This window comes from Crassostrea angulata, chromosome 1 (assembly GCF_025612915.1).
Source record: "Crassostrea angulata isolate pt1a10 chromosome 1, ASM2561291v2, whole genome shotgun sequence".
Classification (NCBI taxonomy): domain Eukaryota; kingdom Metazoa; phylum Mollusca; class Bivalvia; order Ostreida; family Ostreidae; genus Magallana; species Magallana angulata.
This window is the reverse complement of record NC_069111.1, coordinates 48925544-48943666: the sequence shown is the minus strand read 5'-3', so window position 1 is coordinate 48943666 and position 18123 is coordinate 48925544. Positions and strand designations below refer to the sequence as shown.

General features: G+C 34.8%; 3 protein-coding genes across 6 annotated transcripts; 2 read left to right on the top strand and 1 right to left on the bottom strand.

Moving 5' to 3' along the window:
- The first annotated feature begins 44 nt into the window (after nucleotides 1-44).
- On the top strand, nucleotides 45-2550 carry LOC128155351 (putative transmembrane protein 183BP). Of its 2 annotated transcripts, none has more exons than XM_052817033.1 (5): nucleotides 45-195; nucleotides 448-546; nucleotides 720-839; nucleotides 1080-1281; nucleotides 2164-2550. In XM_052817033.1, exons 1-5 carry the CDS (start codon nucleotides 108-110, stop codon nucleotides 2216-2218), a joined length of 564 nt encoding a protein of 187 aa, XP_052672993.1. In that variant the 5' UTR covers nucleotides 45-107; the 3' UTR covers nucleotides 2219-2550. The 2 variants fall into 2 exon arrangements, with proteins under 2 accessions (XP_052672993.1, XP_052672985.1); XM_052817025.1 differs by having other exon boundaries at nucleotides 1734-2550.
- Nucleotides 2551-2969: 419 nt separating this feature from the next.
- On the bottom strand, nucleotides 2970-9883 carry LOC128155340 (uncharacterized). Its single transcript, XM_052817000.1, has 10 exons — nucleotides 9758-9883; nucleotides 9099-9413; nucleotides 8575-8697; nucleotides 8254-8441; nucleotides 7122-8012; nucleotides 6403-6951; nucleotides 5257-6171; nucleotides 4912-5024; nucleotides 4505-4617; nucleotides 2970-4379 (listed from the first exon to the last, which is right to left on the bottom strand). The coding sequence occupies exons 2-10, from the start codon at nucleotides 9367-9369 to the stop codon at nucleotides 3607-3609; spliced, it is 3936 nt and encodes a 1311-aa protein (XP_052672960.1). The 5' UTR covers nucleotides 9370-9413; nucleotides 9758-9883; the 3' UTR covers nucleotides 2970-3606.
- A 2385-nt stretch (nucleotides 9884-12268) lies between these two features.
- LOC128190656 (zinc finger protein ZFP2-like) lies at nucleotides 12269-18123 on the top strand. 3 transcript variants are annotated; one of them, XM_052862795.1, is made up of 4 exons: nucleotides 12382-12655; nucleotides 14670-15803; nucleotides 15908-15943; nucleotides 17161-17296. In XM_052862795.1, the coding sequence occupies exons 1-3, from the start codon at nucleotides 12589-12591 to the stop codon at nucleotides 15937-15939; spliced, it is 1233 nt and encodes a 410-aa protein (XP_052718755.1). In that variant the 5' UTR covers nucleotides 12382-12588; the 3' UTR covers nucleotides 15940-15943; nucleotides 17161-17296. The 3 variants fall into 3 exon arrangements, with proteins under 3 accessions (XP_052718745.1, XP_052718755.1, XP_052718737.1); XM_052862785.1 differs by lacking the exons at nucleotides 12382-12655; nucleotides 15908-15943 and adding an exon at nucleotides 12269-12347 and having other exon boundaries at nucleotides 17161-18123; XM_052862777.1 differs by lacking the exon at nucleotides 15908-15943 and having other exon boundaries at nucleotides 12392-12655; nucleotides 17161-18123.

Below are 18123 nucleotides of genomic sequence, written 5' to 3'. Positions count from 1 at the left end.
AACCAAAGTTAGTATGATTTCCAAATTTGTCCGATTTATATTATATTATCTTTTTCGATTCAAGTCAGATAACCCTTCCACTTCCTGTTTATATTTTGTTTCACAACATGAGAAAAAAATTTCGAAATAAACACAGAAAAAACAAAGTAAGGAATAACCAATGTGTTATATCAAAGGATCCAGGGATACAGAATGGTTTGAACTTTTTATAATATTGCTAAGTCTGTAGATGTAACTAAATGTTATAGTGCTACATGACTGCAAACATTCAACAACAAAACTGTACTGATCTCGATCAAGGCCTTGATGATTTTATCATCAGATGATGTTTTATGAAATAACGATATAAACTAAGGAAATCTAGAATTATAAATTAAGCAATACATTTTTAAAGCCACCACCTTTTAGCATAAAACAAAAATAGAGTTTGTTGTTTAATTATTTCAGATGTGACTTTGTGTGATTATGCAGACTCATCTAAGACACCAATCTCTGACTCTGTTAGAGTGAAGAAAGCCATTTCATCAATAGCTACAAACATTAAATGTAAGATTCAAATGTTATTTTTTAAATCATGGCATACTTGTGATATATTGTTTCAAATATCAAGTTATATTTTATATCATGTATCATTTGTGACAAGACAACAGATGTTGAAATACATGCAAAATTTAAAGAAGAATTTTCAAAATATTCCCTACCATGCTCTCTTTTATCAGATCAAAGAAAAGACATGAACACAGACAATAGTGATCTCAGCTGGTTTGAGAAAGATTTGGAGGATTTTGATGTGTTAGATGATGTGGGTGAGGAGAACTCGGATGAAGATGATACAACCAGTAAGATTTTATGATTTAAGCATGAAGTTTGTACAAAAGAATAATGCCTTGGAAATTTAATGGTTAAATTATCTTTTTGGTTGAATTAGAAAATGATTTTTGCAAATATGATAAAATATTGATGAATGTAGAGTGGGCCTAATGTAGTGTGTATAGCTGATAATTACATGTATAATTTTGTATGGATAAAAGTCTCTTAGTGAAACATGCTGTACATACTTGTTATTTATTTTTCTATAGAAACTGAAACAAAAGCTTTAAGACCCCGAAAGAAATGCAAAGAAAAAGAGGAGAACGTAGGGAGACATGTTTACCCTGTTGACATCTGGTTCACTCTGGCCGCCTACATTGACCCTGAGGCTGTGAGGAACTTCGCGACCTTGTGTAAAGATTCGTATCTAGTGACCAGGACAAGGCAGTTTTGGAAAAACCTTTATACAAGGTATTCAGAATTTATTTGTATATTCTATCAGAAAGTGATTAATTTATGGGGAATATAGTTGAGCCAATCACTTTAATGTCATCTGCTTAAAAAAGGTTGGAATTCAAAATTTGGTAGAAATATTTTATTGTTTTTTTTCCTTTCTTAGAAAATTTGAGCAATTAAGTTATCTTCCATTGTTTGTTTACCTGCTAATTTGGTATTCTGTATATATAAATGCAGATATCAGATGGTAATAGGAAAAGTATTGTTTACTTATCTACCTGTTTATTCAGGGAGATAGGATTGATAAATTGTCAATGTGACTGGACCTACATGTATTTAAAAAAACAAAAAACTATTCTATAGATCTATAGCATTGGCTTTTAATAAGTTAGTTTGATTAACTTGTAATCTTTTGAATATATAATATGGAAAGTTATTTAATAAATGATAAACATATATTTTTAAAGGTTTTGTGCTAATAATATGCACCTGCCTGTTGAGCTGCAGATAGAATGCCTGGAGCGAGCCCAAGGACTTAGGTACAGAGTGGTCCGGGCTCTCTTCTGGTCTTACCCTCTATTTATTTCAAGAACAACAACCAATTTGCCATTTGAAAATGAGCCCTACCATCTAAAAGGAAACAGGTGTCTGTTTACATGGACTGAACCCTTTAAAAATGTCTGGAACTTTAGCTTTAAGTTGAAGAAAGAGCGACTTTCTCATATTAACAAACTGACAACGCTGATGGCTTTACCGGGTCGAGTGAATCTGTACGACGGTTACTGTGATGTGTATGGACACGATGAAATCGACTGCTATGTATTACAAGTGACTTGTCAAAATTATCAGAGCTTTTTATCAGTGATGGGATTAGTATTGTGCAATGTTTATTTGAAGGTCAGCCAGGAAAGTCGTTTCTACTGTCTCCGCCTTCATTTTGACACATCAATGAAAGAGTCGACCAATCAAAACAGGGACGTTGTTGGTGATACTGTGATTTTCTTGGACCGTGTTGTTAATCTAAAAGTGTTTCCATGGTGGCACTCTAAATACCCTTTTAAATGAAAACTTGTTAAAACTTATGAATACTCAGGTACTGTTATAAATTATGCTACAAGCAGGAACTACTGTCGTATGCAGCTGGTGTGCTTTTTAGAAATTTATTGACATACTGGTTTTATGACAGGGGCTGTTTTTCACATATCTGTATTTTATTATACCTGTTTGTTTGTTTTGGGAAACTGTTTAAGATTAATAATAATGAATAAAAAATTGTTTCAAATATTACAGCAAATGAAATATTCCTTGTACATGTAAGACCATGATAGTCTATGCAACCATATTGGTCATAGATAAGGTTGCTCAGTGTGATGGCTCATTTGTGACTATCATGACAGCAAGAGTTGACTGTTTACATTTTTTTTTTTTTACTTCGTTTATTTGAGTATTGTCAATGTGAATCAATGTAAAGGGCATTACATGTACCATCAACATGTAATTCTGTGGATTTTCACACAAAATATTATCAGTAACGCCATGTTCCAAAATTTTATATATGCATCAAAATTATTTGATTTTTTCACATAAATTTACATAAAAATCAAGTGTTCAATGCTATGTACAATTTTGTATTATGTTTATGTTGTACATGTATCAACGTCCACTGAAATCATTTCATCCTTTACAAAAAAAGAAGGCCTCTAGAATTTCTCGATTGCTTTAATGAAACTTTAATTTTAAATTAGTTTTACAAACATATTATTTTACACTATATATAAATGACTGATAACTAAGTACCAGTAGGCTATCCCTATTAATCAAGAAAAACAGTACTGATTAACTGCATAGGTCACATCTACGCAGTACAAGAAATAAATAGCAATCACAGGGTTTTAACTTGCATGGTCACGTCTTCAAATCTGTGAAGTCCTATTCTCTTTTGAAAGGTTAAGAGTGATTCATTTCAATGATAAAATGTTTTTTTGGGTGATTCCTACGGGTATAAATATCTGTTGCGGGCATTGCAGAAAAAATTCAAATGCGGCGGGAGGAGATGTAAATTTTTTCTGCATTTATTGCTATACTCATAGTTTTCTAATAAAGAAAGAATGCAGGCACAGAAACGGAAATTCAAACCATTTCGAAAGAAATAGTAGTACATGTACAATACCCTGCAAGTCTTTCTGGTTGGTCTCAAGTTCTCGGATACTACATTCCCTAAACTTCTTTTTGAATTTTACCACCCGTGTACGTTCTTAACTAACACAAATGTTCTTATTAATATTTTACTGATACATGTAAGTACATGTACTATGGTATATTTTTCTAACGGTGATAGTTCTAGCAGGAGTAACCATGCAATTTGTCTCTGGGATTCCCCAACACAAAATGGACTGGCCCTCCACAGGCTTCTCCCCCCTGTTGTGTGGCATCATCTTCTTCTATCTGGCGTGCTCTATCAGCTATATCTGTCTGTTGTGTGGATATACCTTCTTCTGTCTCTAGTACGCTATCAGCTATTTCCATAGTTTCTGTCTGTTGCTGGTCCCGAGGTTCGTGTATTGGGAAGATGTAACCGTTATCCTGTACACTTTCCCTTCTGATTGCATTATTGAACAACAGTCTGCTGAAATTTGGCGAAGGTAAGTTAGGCTCTGATTGTAAACGTCTGGATTTTGGCGCTAGGATGTATGGCATTCCTATGGAATCGGCGCGTCCTCTATGCATTTTGGGAAATGGTTCCGAGTTTAGACGTCGTGCAGTATTCGGTGAAAAGGACAGTTTTATCACAGGTTCGCTTCTTAGCCTGGGGTGTCGAGGTATGTGAGTTGACAAGTGCGTGGGCAGGCCCGGCATATTCCTCCGCGGAGGAACTGACGGCGAATTCTTTACTCTTTCATTCCTCACTTGGTTGCTGTTCTCCGTGATATCTCCAGTAGACCGAGTGGATTTGGGTGTTCCGCAAGGCGAGTCGCTACGAAAGAAATCGCCAAGTCTTAGTGAAATTTCCGAATTAATTCGCTTCATGTTGATGATGCTGAAATCGTCAATGGAGTTGTATTCTGATTTCGTCGACGTATCCGAAGACATAGACGACATTATGTATGTTTGTCCTAAATTAAAAAAAAGTAACATATATTCGATGATTGAATGCCAACCATTTATTAAATCACAATATCAGATACTACGCTATGGCTACTTTAATATTGTTGCTTGTATTGATGTACTAGTAACTTACTCCGCCATATGCAGAGGAACGCCAACAAAAGGATAACGATTGCTCCAGCAAAGACGGACAAGAGAACTGTTTTGACGAGTTTAACTATTCCTGATGTGTCCGCCTCAGTTTCACTTAAAATTAGAAAAATGGAATGAACCAGGTAAACATCTATGGTTTATATCAAACACCAGAATTTAGGGCACTTTGAATAATAATAAAAAAAATTCGACATCATACACAATTAATTATGTTATGTCATGGGTTATATAATGCGTTAGGGTCATACTATTTTGATCGTGAAATTGCTGTCCACATAGTGTATGCTCGAACATGTAGAATCTTTACACTGAGAAAATATATATTAAGTAAAGAAAACCAAAACGTTGCAGGATGTTAGCGTAACGAACTGATATGAATGATTATACCTGTGCGTCGATGACGTCACTGATACATCGCCACAAGAAGAGTTAGAAGGATATACTTGGATTCTTTTTCTTTCGAAATATGGCTCAGCATCGCCATGATGCCAATGTCCAATCTGAAAAGTTGAACAACTTCAGTGATTCGAACGGCGCTACAGTTGCATTGTTTTATAATTATTTTATTTTTAAGAGTAACGTAAATATCCTTTTGCTAGAACAAGTAAACAATTTGAAAAAAGTTTTGAGAGGAAAATCGCTAAATGCATTGCGATTTTTACAATAAGGACTTTGTCTGATGATATCATGTGATCCTCCTTTATCATTTATTATATTTTTCAAGCAACATGCCTCAACAAAGTCTTTTTCTTCTATGATGTATATTTTGAGCCCAAGGACGCCATTTCCGTTCGAGTCAAACAACTGATCATCCCGGTCATCGCCATCGATGTCCAAAGTCACATTTCTCACGAATTCTACCACGTGTTCAGGAGAATTCCTATACTCCGAACAAATAGTTTCATCTTTGCACATACTCTTTAAGGCTTGGTAAGCACCCTTAATCAACGCTGTTATTGACTTTATCAAATATGGTGTCCACTTGTCTAAATGTTCAGGAAATTTACGTAGTAATTCACGGTTACATTTTTGGGGGAATTCTTTTCTAAAGCTAAATTCGTAGTAACAGTTCAAGTTTTCTTGCATGAAATAAAGCAGACTTGTAGGCAATTCTACAGACGCCGGATCGAACTTTCTAAGATATGTTTTATACTCGTCACTTTGGGGAATAGGTTGTTCTGCGACGATAAGGGATCCGTGCAGATTCGGATATTTCAACATATAGTCTCTGTGGTAAAAACAATTTTCCCCGATGAATAGAAATCGACGATGTTCATTTATACTGTTGATCGCTCTTGCGACTTTTGGCATCAGTGGTGAAGCAATGTAAACGAGTACTTGTCGGGCGCCAGGAAATCTGTGTAGACTTGCCACTACACTGCTGATATCATTGCTAACATCACTTCCATAAACTCGAACAGTCTGCGCAACACAGATATTGAAACTAGGAGCCAAGCTCAAAATCAGTTTCACCGCAGATTCGCCATACTTCCCATCACTAAACAGTACTTGGACGTTGTTGGAGCCCAGTTTGTTCACCATTTGGAGCATGACTCGAGTTGTGTAGTTTAATGGAGTCGCCAAGCCCAGATAATACGGGTAGTTCAAACGGTCGCTGAGCAAGTCAGACGTAGCACAACAGCTAACCTGTGTCAAATTTAAAGAATGACGCGTTTAATTTTTATACGTATGTGACCCCCCCCCCCCCCCAAAAAAAAAGAAAAGGAAAAAATATTTTAAGATGATTAATATTTTAGTATTTTCACTTTTTTCATTGTACTGTGATTATTTGGGAAAACTTATTTCTATAAGATACGAAAATGAAGAAAATGAGTTTTGTAATTATTTTTTTCTTTCAATCAAATCGTACACACAAACCTGAACAGTTTTCAATTCTGTTGTGATGTCCGCCACCTGTAGAGTTGGACTACTAGAAAATCCACCAGCATACCCTAAAATCTTGTCGGAAATATTAGGTATGCGATTGTTAATCTGCCCGTGTAGCTGGAGCTCTAGAATAATATCGGAAGTTATCAATGGATCATCACAGGTGTCCAGGAGGAGAAGACCAACTTTTTGGTTTGGAAAAATATCACTGTTTTCGTTTATCTTGTCGATTGCAAACTTTGCCCCTAGTGCGACATCGAGACCAATCCTTCGCCTAACTGGACCACAGTGTAAGGGCTCACTTCCTCGATTGTGAATGGGGAACGTGACGACCACAATGACGTCACCGGGGTCATACAGATATGTCTCGGACTCGTGGTTTTGAAGACATATCGTGCAAGTCGTGTTCGGTTGACAAATTGATTTGACTGTATTGGTGATCCTACCCATGTTGTCGTAGAATTTTACCCTTGGTTTCAGTAAAGTAAATTTTGGTTTCCCGCCTTCTGCCGGTGTTTCTGGCTTTTTCAGAGAACCTACCTAAATATTGGAAGGAAATCAGTTGCAAATTTATGTTTTTTTAAATCAATTCAGACATATATAATTATGCCCTATGTTCTAGTATTTCGAGCTTGAATCAGACATTTTAATGAACGCGTTTTACCCTAATGGGAGTAATATCAAGTCATTTTACATAAATTAGTACTTACATTAACAAACTCAAAGTTTGTGTCGTTTGATGGGCTCTGGTAGTTGTAAACTTCGTACATCAACCCGGAGTTTTTAAATTGAATATCACCTTCTTTAGTGAAAGAAACCCTTTCGGTAAGATTTCTAAGCTTAGCTTTCTGTGGAAAATCTTTCTCAAAATCCACAGCAGTTCGTCTGGCTTGCTCTATATACTCGGATAATCTATTTTCCTTCATTTCTGAGCATAATCCACTGATCCCACGGCAAACCTTCTGATGTACGTCCTTGATTGTTTTGGCAACACTGTAAGTCGCCATTATGGCATATTTAACAAACGTCGACGATGGGTATTTCGTTAACAGATTGTCAACATTCAATTTGTTGTATCCCAATTGTAATTTCATGAATTGTTGCAACCAAGGGTTTATTTGCGTATCATCTTGGTTCTTGCTCATATTAGCAAACATTGTATTCCAGTACTCCGAAAATTCGGACATTTCTTTGTGAGGGGGCGACATGGCAAATGATCCTTTTGCCGCCGGGTAGATTTCCTTCGATTCGGAATTAAAGAAAATCTCAGACTGCAAGCCTAGGCTCTCCGAAAAAATGATAGAGGGAACAGAGTATTGAGAAAATGAAATACGTTCAATGCTATCAATGAAAGAGCGAACCATTGAAACAGCTCCGATAAAAACGATGCCCTTGATTCTAAGTGCAGTTATATTGTACAGAATTTCATGGAAACGGGCCCTTGAAATGTCACTGTCACATTGATAAACAGCTGCAATACAAATGCGTCTCTCTGCCAGGGCGTCACTCAGTTCACGGGCTGCGTCATTACCGTACGCGTCACCCGAGTGAATTAATCCAATATACGTCCAACCCAGGTCAACCAGCAAATCCAACATAGTCTGAAAATCACAAAAAAAATTATCACAAAGTATCACCATTATAGGCTTTACGACTTAAATCAACCATTTTCTCTATGTAGAGATTCATTGTCAAACGAACATTCTTTACGAATTACATGAATGATAATTTATGACGCAGTCCTATAAAGATACGTTAAATATGATAATTTTGCACACATTCCGTTTATAGCAAACTTAAAATCATTAGTCTCGTGTATGATGAACAAGAAAGGATATGGACCTGCGTTTGGATTTTGTCGGATGGTATCGTCCGGAAGAAGTTGAGGAATGTTTCGGCATTCGTTTTATTGGTCAGGAACGCGGCCGTGGAGGAGTAAGAGACTTGTAGGAGCTTGTAGTCGTCAGGGACACTGCTCAGTATCCGGGATACAACTGCAGACTCGGAGCTAAAGGTTGGACCTAGTACAGCTGAAGAAACCAAACAACAATCTTTTACCGATCAGAAGAATTGGCAAAGCATTATCGATTTACAATTTAATCTATATTTTTATCAATATATACATGTAGGTATATACTTTTTTGATGGAGGAAGCATGTGTACCTTTAATATAGACCGGTTTGTTGGTTTTATTTGACGCTCTATGTTCTCGTAAAAGCTGGAGAAACTTGTTGCTTTGCAGAGCAGCAATGCTAGGTATTCCGCATGTCGGGTAAGCCAGAAGTCCTGCATTACAAAAAAAGTATGTTGAGCAAAGAATGCCGTGAGAGGAAACGGACCTAGTGCATTAAACCAGTTATATAGTCTATATATAAGGTGAGTGGTAACTAGGTTTTAATATATCACTGACAGAATGCATATATTTAAAGGCCTTAGAATAACAACAAGCTTTAATAATAATGTACTATGACGCCATGCATTCCAACAAATTGGTTACAAGTCCATGCTTTTAAAATTTGATATTGAAGTCTACTGCCTTAAACCAATATAAATTCTTATCAGATACACAAATGAAAACGTGGACTGTCTTATATACATGTAAAATGTATTCTGTACATGTATTCCAATAATGAAAACGCAAGAATTTTTAAGTTTAGTTTCAAAAGAATCGTAAGCCGCGGTGTTACCTAATCGAACCCCAGGGATGAAGTTAACCTCATTCAGTCGCATCAGAGACCATTTAACTGCTTCCATCTCCATCACAGAGTACATGTCCAAATCCAGGTCACATCGATCGGGCTGTTTGGTGTTAAAGATGTGGAAAAGACCTCCAATGACGACATCTCCGGTTAAAAACGCGGGGGTGTCAATGACGTCATTTACCTGTTGCGACTGAGTATCTTTGATTCCGTTCGAGACGACAAATAGATGGCAGTAAAATAAGATCCTTGCAGACATGTCCCTATTTTCTGTATATTGTTAGTACAGAACGTGTAGTTTCTCTAAGCAAAAATCAGAAATAATTCAAGTTTCATGTATATTGTATACCGTAAAGTTGAGTATTTACCTCGCATCCAAAGTTATATAATTAATTATAATTATACATACACTAGTATACAAAAGATGGAGTGATAAAAAAACATCGATGTCATATTCAAAATAAACAAATGAATATTTAATGACAAAAAATTATTTGAAATAAATATTCGTCATATTGATTACCGATATCCAACAAATATGCATTAAAAAGTCTGACAGCGCGTGAAATGCATATCCAAATCTAAATTATTGACAGTATATACAATAAACACCACTGTACGTATATTTTACAAATAATCAGTCTCACCTTCTTAATACTTGTCTCTCTTCAGGAATACAGAATTTTCTACAAGAGCATTTCATTATGCTATATAACGGAAGTCAAAATTCTTTCATCGCTATCGTTTGATTCATCAAGAACGCCTGGATCTATGTGTAATGCCTCAAAAGGATTATTTGTGTTTACTTTAGAACTTGAATCGTACGGACATTTCGGTCACTAAATAATTTAAGTAGTTCCTTATTAAAGGAATCGCGGCCTGTCACAATAGATATGTGTATCTAATTACATTGGTTATATTTGGAGGTATTAATTGCAATGTACATGCGATTTAACCTGTTGTATCATGATTGGCTACTGATTATCAGAGAAATCCATGTGCTTTATTAGAACACAAGAGTCAATTTTTAAATTAAACTTAGACTTTGACCTGTGCGTGCACGTGTTGACATTGCATATGATATCGGAATAGATACATCCACAAACCGTATCGTTGACATTTACATAGCCAAGCTTAATTTAAGCCTACACTAATGCTATCAATTTCACTACACTCTACTTAGTTAGAATAATCTAACTGTGCCTCGGGACAGTCCTTCATCACAGTTACAATGCATCTCATGTACCCGTAATTTAGCAAAAAAAATTGCAGAATCGCTCCGAAACGATTTTGGAGAAAATTAATGAAGCTACGAGGCATCCGCTCTACACTCTATGACATATATATAAATAATTATTTATATATATATGTCATAGAGAGTAGAGCGGATACGATGCCCCTGTGATTAAGCTAAAAATTTTGAGTCAGACTCTATTATTTTAATATAGTAGTATAGATACAGATAACAATTTTATATAAATACGCTCCACCAGGGGTTTACCCATCTTCACAACGTCAAGGTTTTGTGATTACGGATCACAAAACCTTGACGTTGTGAAGATGGGGTTTACCACTTATTCCATTCATTTAATGGGAAAATTGTGATTTAAATTAACTTTTAATAGAAATAAAAAGTTTTCTAAAAAAAAAAACCCCACAAGAAAGTAGAATTAAAAGTGCATTCTCCTCTGGTCAGCTCTTCTATCGGAAAAAAAACAAATTTATCAAATTTCACCCTGTATATATGTAAACATATGGCTTAGATTCATTTGAACGGGTCGAATAACGGTGCGAAATCCCCATGGATTTTCGTCATTACGTTTTATACAAGTTTATAAAATAAAATTTAAAAACCCCACTGCAAAACAGTTATATATCAAGAAAATTAAACCACAATTTTCAAAACCAATTTTTTGTCGGAAAAACGGAAAGAGGGGCATATATACGATATAATTTTATGGGTTATTCCGATTAAGAGCACATGACAAAACAGTTAAAAGAGGTAGAGTAGATATATCAATTTGTGAAGAAAAAAAATACTGGTCAATGAATTCCTTCATGTTCATGTAGCCTTACGGTGTGGGGGTCAGTGTCAATTCATTTTTATTATTGTCCATGGTATAATTAAAACTTAAGAAAATGCTATCACCCCCCCCCCCCTCCCCTCACTTTTTCTCGCAGCAACAAATTTTTTAAAATGTACATATAAAAAATTGAATTATCATGGAGTTGCCCCCCCCCCCCCCCACTTTTTGGGGAGTATGTAAATAATTTGACAAATAATTTACATAACTAACAATTTATAAGATTAACTTATGAAGTTTTCTCCTATGCATATATTTTTATGAACAATTAGAACCATATCGTTCACCAGTTCACACTTATAATCTAAGAACCAGTGACAATTAAAAATTCCACAAAGGATCCTTAGAGCTACATCTAATATGGCCAGTTTTTCCCTTCTACTGTCAAACAATGGCTCAATTTACTAGATCACATTAGAAATGCTTCTAGTCTAGCTTCTTTTAAGAGTATACTGAATTCCTATTTTGTCGGAAAAGTAATGAAATAATTTTGGGACCATGGATATATTATATGGAACAATGCAAACATTTTATCGGCAGATATTTAGCGGAAACCGCAATGTGTGATAATTGTGTAGATTCGGTTGAATATGATTATCATTATTTTTTTTCAAATGTCCCAAGTATATAAATAATGTAGAATGACATTTTTTCAAGCCATAAACATATTTTTTTCTTGAATTAATGTTATATGGTAATACTAAAATTAATGTTATATGGTAATACTAATCATGAACTTAATATAAATGTTCAAATATTTCGTGCAGTAGATTCTTTTATTGCTGCAATGATACTCTTTTTGTAAATATCTTTTGATAAAATTGTTTAGTCTTATATTTTCTTTTCACACCGGTATTTTTTTTAAATTTTTTTTTCTTTACTACAGTCTGAGTTGTATTATCAATATTGAACAATATAAAAGTGACAAATCAATTTTCCCTCTTATTATTTAATACAGGAAATTATTACAACACGTAAGGATAATCATAATGACCCAATATTACGATGGGGTATGTTTCGTTTTGATACCTGTGTCGTATTCCGGACACAATATTGCTACGTTTAGCTCTCTGGCTAGAATTAATGTTTAACATCCGGTGAAATTCAATAGGTCGCGCTGCTCAAGATTAACAACAATGCAGCGAATTTACAGGTGAGAAAAGTTTTTAATGTGCTTGAATTTACTTTTTGATTTTCGATCACTCTCTGTTTACTTAAATATCAACTTCTGGCACGAAAGCAGTTGTTTTTGAAAGACGATAAACTTTTTACAATAACTCACATTTACAACTCACTTCGAGTCCGAAACTTGCTCGAGGGTACGATACCTTCGTGTGATCCGGACCGTGAACTGGCTAGTTATATCATGTCCGACAGTACAAAAAGTGGCAGGCATGCTGTATTTAAACATATTGCATTATATTTTTTTTAACGATGTGGATTTACTTTCATTACTCCCAGGTGAGATGTGTTCGTTAAAGTGCACATGTGTGCACATGCACCACATCGATTCCATTGTGTTGCATAATTCAATATCGGTAAGGTGTTTATCATTTCTTTGAAAACCATGTCATATATAGTCATCAATGTCACAATTTCATTGAGTTTATTTTTTAAATATAAGTTTGTAATGTTTTTTTAACGGTAGATAATAAATCTTGCTTATTTAAAAAATATGTGACCATGCTTCAGGTTCTAAAAGTCATTATTCCTTAAAAAAAAAAAAAAAGCCCCCCCCCCCCCCCCCCCACCCAATTTTTTTGGCTTTCAGCAGAAGTCTGTCTTTCTTGCTGTCATGGTAGTAAATTTGATCTGCTGCAATAAAAAGTTTTGCATTATACTTTTCTTTTGACCAGTTGTCCCCGTTGTTAATGATATTCTAAAAATAGAACCATGTGACCTATTTGAGGTGGAGTTATTCAGCAATTGTATTTTTTAAGAGCCTGAAGTACATAGACTTGACAGAAATTAACTTCAAAAATATAATTTAAAAGCAAGAAATTTATAGCTTTACACATGTCTTAAAGTAAATACAAAATATGAATCCTCTAAACACTATGATCTTTTCCCTTTTTAAAAACCGAAATTTACCTTTTCAAACAAGAATATTGCGATAATTTAGTGGAAAGGTCCAAGAACAGTCTGTGTACATCTATTTATTTAAATAAATTTTGCCAGAGATACTCTCAGTATAAACATAGTGATGAAATAAAGTTGTATGTACACAAGTGCGAAATCCCGCCTTTGCTTAAGTGAGTTTAGTGATATCAAAGAAAGCAGTCTATGAAAAACCTCTTACTTTTTTTTCAAGCTTGGGACCAACAATAAATATACATAAAAATTTTGATTTGGCAAGTTTAGTTTTTGTTTAATGCTGCTTAAATTTCATGATATCTTTGTGATTATTCATTGGGAATAAATTTGTTGAATTTACTGAATGAACGCTTTTACTAGAGTACTTTTCATTTTTAACAAAACTCTTTTTCTATAAGAAGATAATATATTAATTCGATGTTATCACATTTCTGTGTATATCTAGAATTAAATTAATTAAGTATTTTATTATTTTGAAAAATTTGACTTATATGCAGTTGAATTGAACTACGCTCTTTGTACATTAGGAATAAATCTTTTTAAAGATTGTAATTTAATATAAATATTATCGCAACTGGAAACATCGGTGTCAGTGTCTTTTGGCCAATCCAGAACTCTAAAAGGCAAAATTGGACTCCGATGCACTTTATCTACCAGAATTTTACCTGATAGACAAAGATTTAATGTTAATATCACATAGGTGCGCTCAAGGGTGAATGTAAATAAAGGTGAGTCACGTGTTCAGCTGGGCTTTGAAATTCATGAGGTCAAAGATGGGTTGAAATTTGTTAGGCTTTAGCAATGTACCTTTACTATAAAGACAAGCACACACAATTTGCACTTTTTGAATGATTTGTGAGTGATTAATATGACTGTGTCAATTTACCATATTTACAACTACTTGAATCATAAATGCGCTCATATAGAAATCAGGCTCTCAAAATGAGGGTGTGGCCTAAAATCTATGACAAATCAAAACAACATACCTCTGTTATATTAATCAAGGCAATGCATACAAATAATTACAATATAATTATATGGAAGTAAAATGTGAAATTGAAATTAAAAAACTTGAAAGCTTAAAGGAAATGTTGAGGCAATAACAATCTTTAACAAATCTTTAGTTTTATTCTTTAGCAAATTATTAGTTTCAGATATCTGATGTTTATGGGATTGATTCTCACAGTGTAATTATGAAAAAGTAATTATTGAAACTTTGTTAAAATTAAAACCTGTTACAAATTGATGCATATACGTTGCCCAAATTATTTCACTTGATATTCTTATTGATAACATTTTTTTTTATTTGGTTAAACTAAAAAACATTGTTAAACAATGTTTTTTAGTTTAACCAAATAAAAAAAAATTTGTGTTTTTTTAGACCTCTCTAGATGGACCAGAAAGATGTCTGTCCAAGTGGAAGATATACAAAATTCCAAGTCCAGGAGGAAAAGAAAATTCTGCACTCCAACAAGAAGAGTGGAACCATGTACTGTGATATCCGACTCAGATGATGAAGAGGTGGAATCGTACACCTACATCCTTGATGATGAGGAAGAAGAAGAGGTGGCCCCTCTGGCACAGCTCCAGAATTCCATGGATGATATCACGGATCATTCCTCAGACGGATATACCAACGGTTCATCAGATCCAGGGGACGACCTAGTTCACACTGAAAACAACAACGTGGAAACCTTTAAAGTAATCTCACAAGAAGCCTTCCCCATCTCAAACAGCGGATATATTGTTCCAACCAATGGAAATCTTCCTCCTGGCATGCACTTGGTTTTTGTACCGGACAGTGCTAAGGAAGAGTTTATCAAGAAATCCACTCTTTGTTTTGACAGGTATGATCGAGGACTGTCCGTTGATCCCAAACCTTATGTAGTACAGCCAGTATCCGGTTTAAACGGATTTGTGGTGACCAAATCTGATCCTTTAAACAAAGTTCCCTTTAATGGCCTGGGTGCTGAGAATACAGGAAAACTAGATGTTCACATAGATAATGATGATGACACCTTAATAAGAGTAAATCCAGAGTATTTCGACAATCAAGGCAAACTCCACGCTGACATTGCAGCTGCTCTCTCAGGCGTGTGCAAGGATGACGAATCAGTGGAAGATGGTGATGAAAGCGAGAATGAAGGCTCGAAAAAGATCAAGAATATGGTTAAAAAACACTGTAAGTTTGAGTGCAATCGATGTGATAAGAGATTTAAAAGACAGTTTGATCTCAATGCTCACATGCGGACCCATGATGGACAGGAGCCGTACTCTTGCTCTGAATGTGGCGACAAGTTCAATTATCTGCATTTGTATAGAAAGCACATGAATCAGCATAACTCCGAAGATAAAGGGACAGAGTGCGAAGAGTGCGGCCTGAAGATTCGTTTCAAGAGCCACGTGAAAGTCCACATGAGAACACACACTGGAGAAAAGCCATACAAGTGTGGAGTTTGTGGAAGAGCTTTTGCTCAGAGCTGTATATTGACAACTCATATGAGAACACACACAGGTAAGAACTTTTGACAAATATGTATTATCAGACATGCTCATCGACAAATTTAAAATTAATTTATGATATCATGTTCACACCAAATTTGCTTTTGCACTCACAAGGAATCCTGGATAATTTGTCAAGGTTTTCATGATAAGGTAATATGCACTGTTGTTACTCTTGGAAGTGTTGTATTTGCCTTTATTGTAAGCTGTAAGATTATTCATGCCCCATGCATGACCCCAGCATGTTTTTTTCTGGCATTATTTGAGTAAATGACAGAGTAAATATCAAAGAGTTATCTTTCTTTATGAGAAATTAATGGCACAATTTAGAGATTCAGAATTGTATGTAACTGAAACACAATTGAGAAAATGAAAAGCTTATTGTATTCTGATATTTTTTTGGTAATTAAATTCATCTTGCTTGTTTTAAACATATTTCCTTATTTAAATCAAAAGGATTGGATACAAGTTCTCACTAGAACCGACAAGTTCCTCCTTATCTTGCTTGATAACAAAGTATTTTAGTATTTTGTCATCTGCATGGTAATAACTTTCAGGAATAAACCTAGGCCAAGTTTATAAGGGAGACTTTATTAACACTTTATTGATATAAGGAGATAATGATTGAAAATTTTATATGTTATTGTCATTTTTAACAAAATCAATTGAATTCAGATTATTTTTGAAATAAATTTAACAAAACAACATTTACAAGTAGACAAAATACAATACACTTGGTGATAAAATTACTTGTATATAAGTGAACACTCTAAAACTTTCTATAGATGAAATGTTAAGAAATGCATGCAATAAAAACCTTGTAAAATAATTATGGTCTATTGAACTCTCAATGTCCTTGATGTTTTCTTGTGTTTTATGGATATGATATGCAACCCAAATACAGCCAATGAGGATAACTATAGGCTTGCAGTTTTGTGCTAAGTTGAGCATGTATTTGACATAGTTACTTGTAATTTGCCAACTAATTGTATGCTGTCAGCATGGTAACTAAATATAAGTGAACAATGTGCTGTTGCAAAAATAAAGGTAATACTATATGTTTATCCCCTACCCCTGCAATTCTGACGCCAGGGTAATAGTTTTCCAGTACAATCATTTGTAGTTGATTTTCAAAATTGTTAAATATATGAAATATTTACCAGCAAATGTAAAGCGTATTACTATTGACTGTGTATGATATACATGTATATGTTTTTAGTGGAGAGCATAATTGCTTTATAAACATATAAACATAAATATATCATAGTGATATATATATATATAACCCCCTTGTCAGGTCCCTATTCTTTGTTATTTATTTTAGTAAGAAATATATGTTATTTTGATTTATTTCTATTGTGTTTATACAGGTGAAAAGCCCTACACTTGTGATGTATGTGGTAAAGGTTTCGGTCAAGCAAGCACACTTAAGATTCACAAGCGAACACACTCGGGAGATAGGCCATACAAGTGCACCATGTGTGACAAAGCATTCAACCAAAGCGGCCATCTAAACCTACATATCAGGACACACACTGGGCATAAACCATTCAGGTGTGAAGTCTGCGGGAACATGTTTAATCAGCGATGCCACCTTCGCCTTCACATGAAGCGACACACCGGTGAACGGCCATTCAAATGCGACCAGTGTGGAAAAGTCTTCATACAGAATTGCGAACTCGTCAATCATATGCTTACACATTCAAAAGAAAAACAAACATTTCAATGCATGGTTTGTGACATGGTATTTGACGAGAGAGAACCCTTCAATGAACATCTAAAGACTCACCCTAAGGTTTTAGAAGAAGTTAAACCGTTTGGGTGTAATGTGTGTGGCAACGCCTACTCACATCAATCCGATCTTTTTCTCCACATGAAAAATCACCAGGACACAACGAAGGCTTTTGAATGTAATATTTGTGGTGATGCATTTGGCCAACAGTATGATCTGAGAGTCCACATGAAGAAGCATAAGATAAATACCCGCACTCCATTTGAATGCAGTGTTTGCGGCCATGCTTTCTCCCAGTATACTGACTTGCAGCAGCACTTTAAGACCAACCCAGAGCATGATGTCAAGTCAGAACCCCAAGAAATCAGTTAAAATTTGAAAACAGCATAGATTTCATATAGCTACTGTCATGATCTCATGTACCTAAATGTGTCAAAACGAAATATTTTGAATAGGGAAATGAGACATTCCTCTCTCTCCATCTTTAGAAAAAAGTGTTCATTCTAGATTATTTGTGACACAAATTAAGCAAAATAATCAATAGAATTGGTCCAAATTCAAGGAATCTTTAAAGATTTATAGAAAAAAGTGAAATAAAAAT

What these genes read in the sequence shown, in the direction of transcription:
- LOC128155351 (XM_052817025.1), top strand. Translation starts at nt 108, where the DNA reads ATGAGAAAAAAATTTCGAAATAAACACAGAAAAAACAAAGTAAGGAAT. An exon ending in AATAGCTACAAACATTAAAT is followed by an intron (nt 547 to 719) that starts GTAAGATTCAAA and finishes CTCTTTTATCAG; the next exon opens with ATCAAAGAAAAGACATGAAC. An exon ending in TGGAAAAACCTTTATACAAG is followed by an intron (nt 1,282 to 1,733) that starts GTATTCAGAATT and finishes ATATTTTTAAAG; the next exon opens with GTTTTGTGCTAATAATATGC.
- LOC128155340 (XM_052817000.1), bottom strand. Translation starts at nt 9,369, where the DNA reads ATGTCTGCAAGGATCTTATTTTACTGCCATCTATTTGTCGTCTCGAAC. An exon ending in CAAACCGGTCTATATTAAAG is followed by an intron (nt 8,442 to 8,574) that starts GTACACATGCTT and finishes TGGTTTCTTCAG; the next exon opens with CTGTACTAGGTCCAACCTTT. An exon ending in GTGACGTCATCGACGCACAG is followed by an intron (nt 4,618 to 4,911) that starts GTATAATCATTC and finishes TCTAATTTTAAG; the next exon opens with TGAAACTGAGGCGGACACAT.
- LOC128190656 (XM_052862777.1), top strand. Translation starts at nt 12,589, where the DNA reads ATGCTGTATTTAAACATATTGCATTATATTTTTTTTAACGATGTGGAT. An exon ending in TTTACTTTCATTACTCCCAG is followed by an intron (nt 12,656 to 14,669) that starts GTGAGATGTGTT and finishes GTGTTTTTTTAG; the next exon opens with ACCTCTCTAGATGGACCAGA. An exon ending in TCATATGAGAACACACACAG is followed by an intron (nt 15,804 to 17,160) that starts GTAAGAACTTTT and finishes GTGTTTATACAG; the next exon opens with GTGAAAAGCCCTACACTTGT.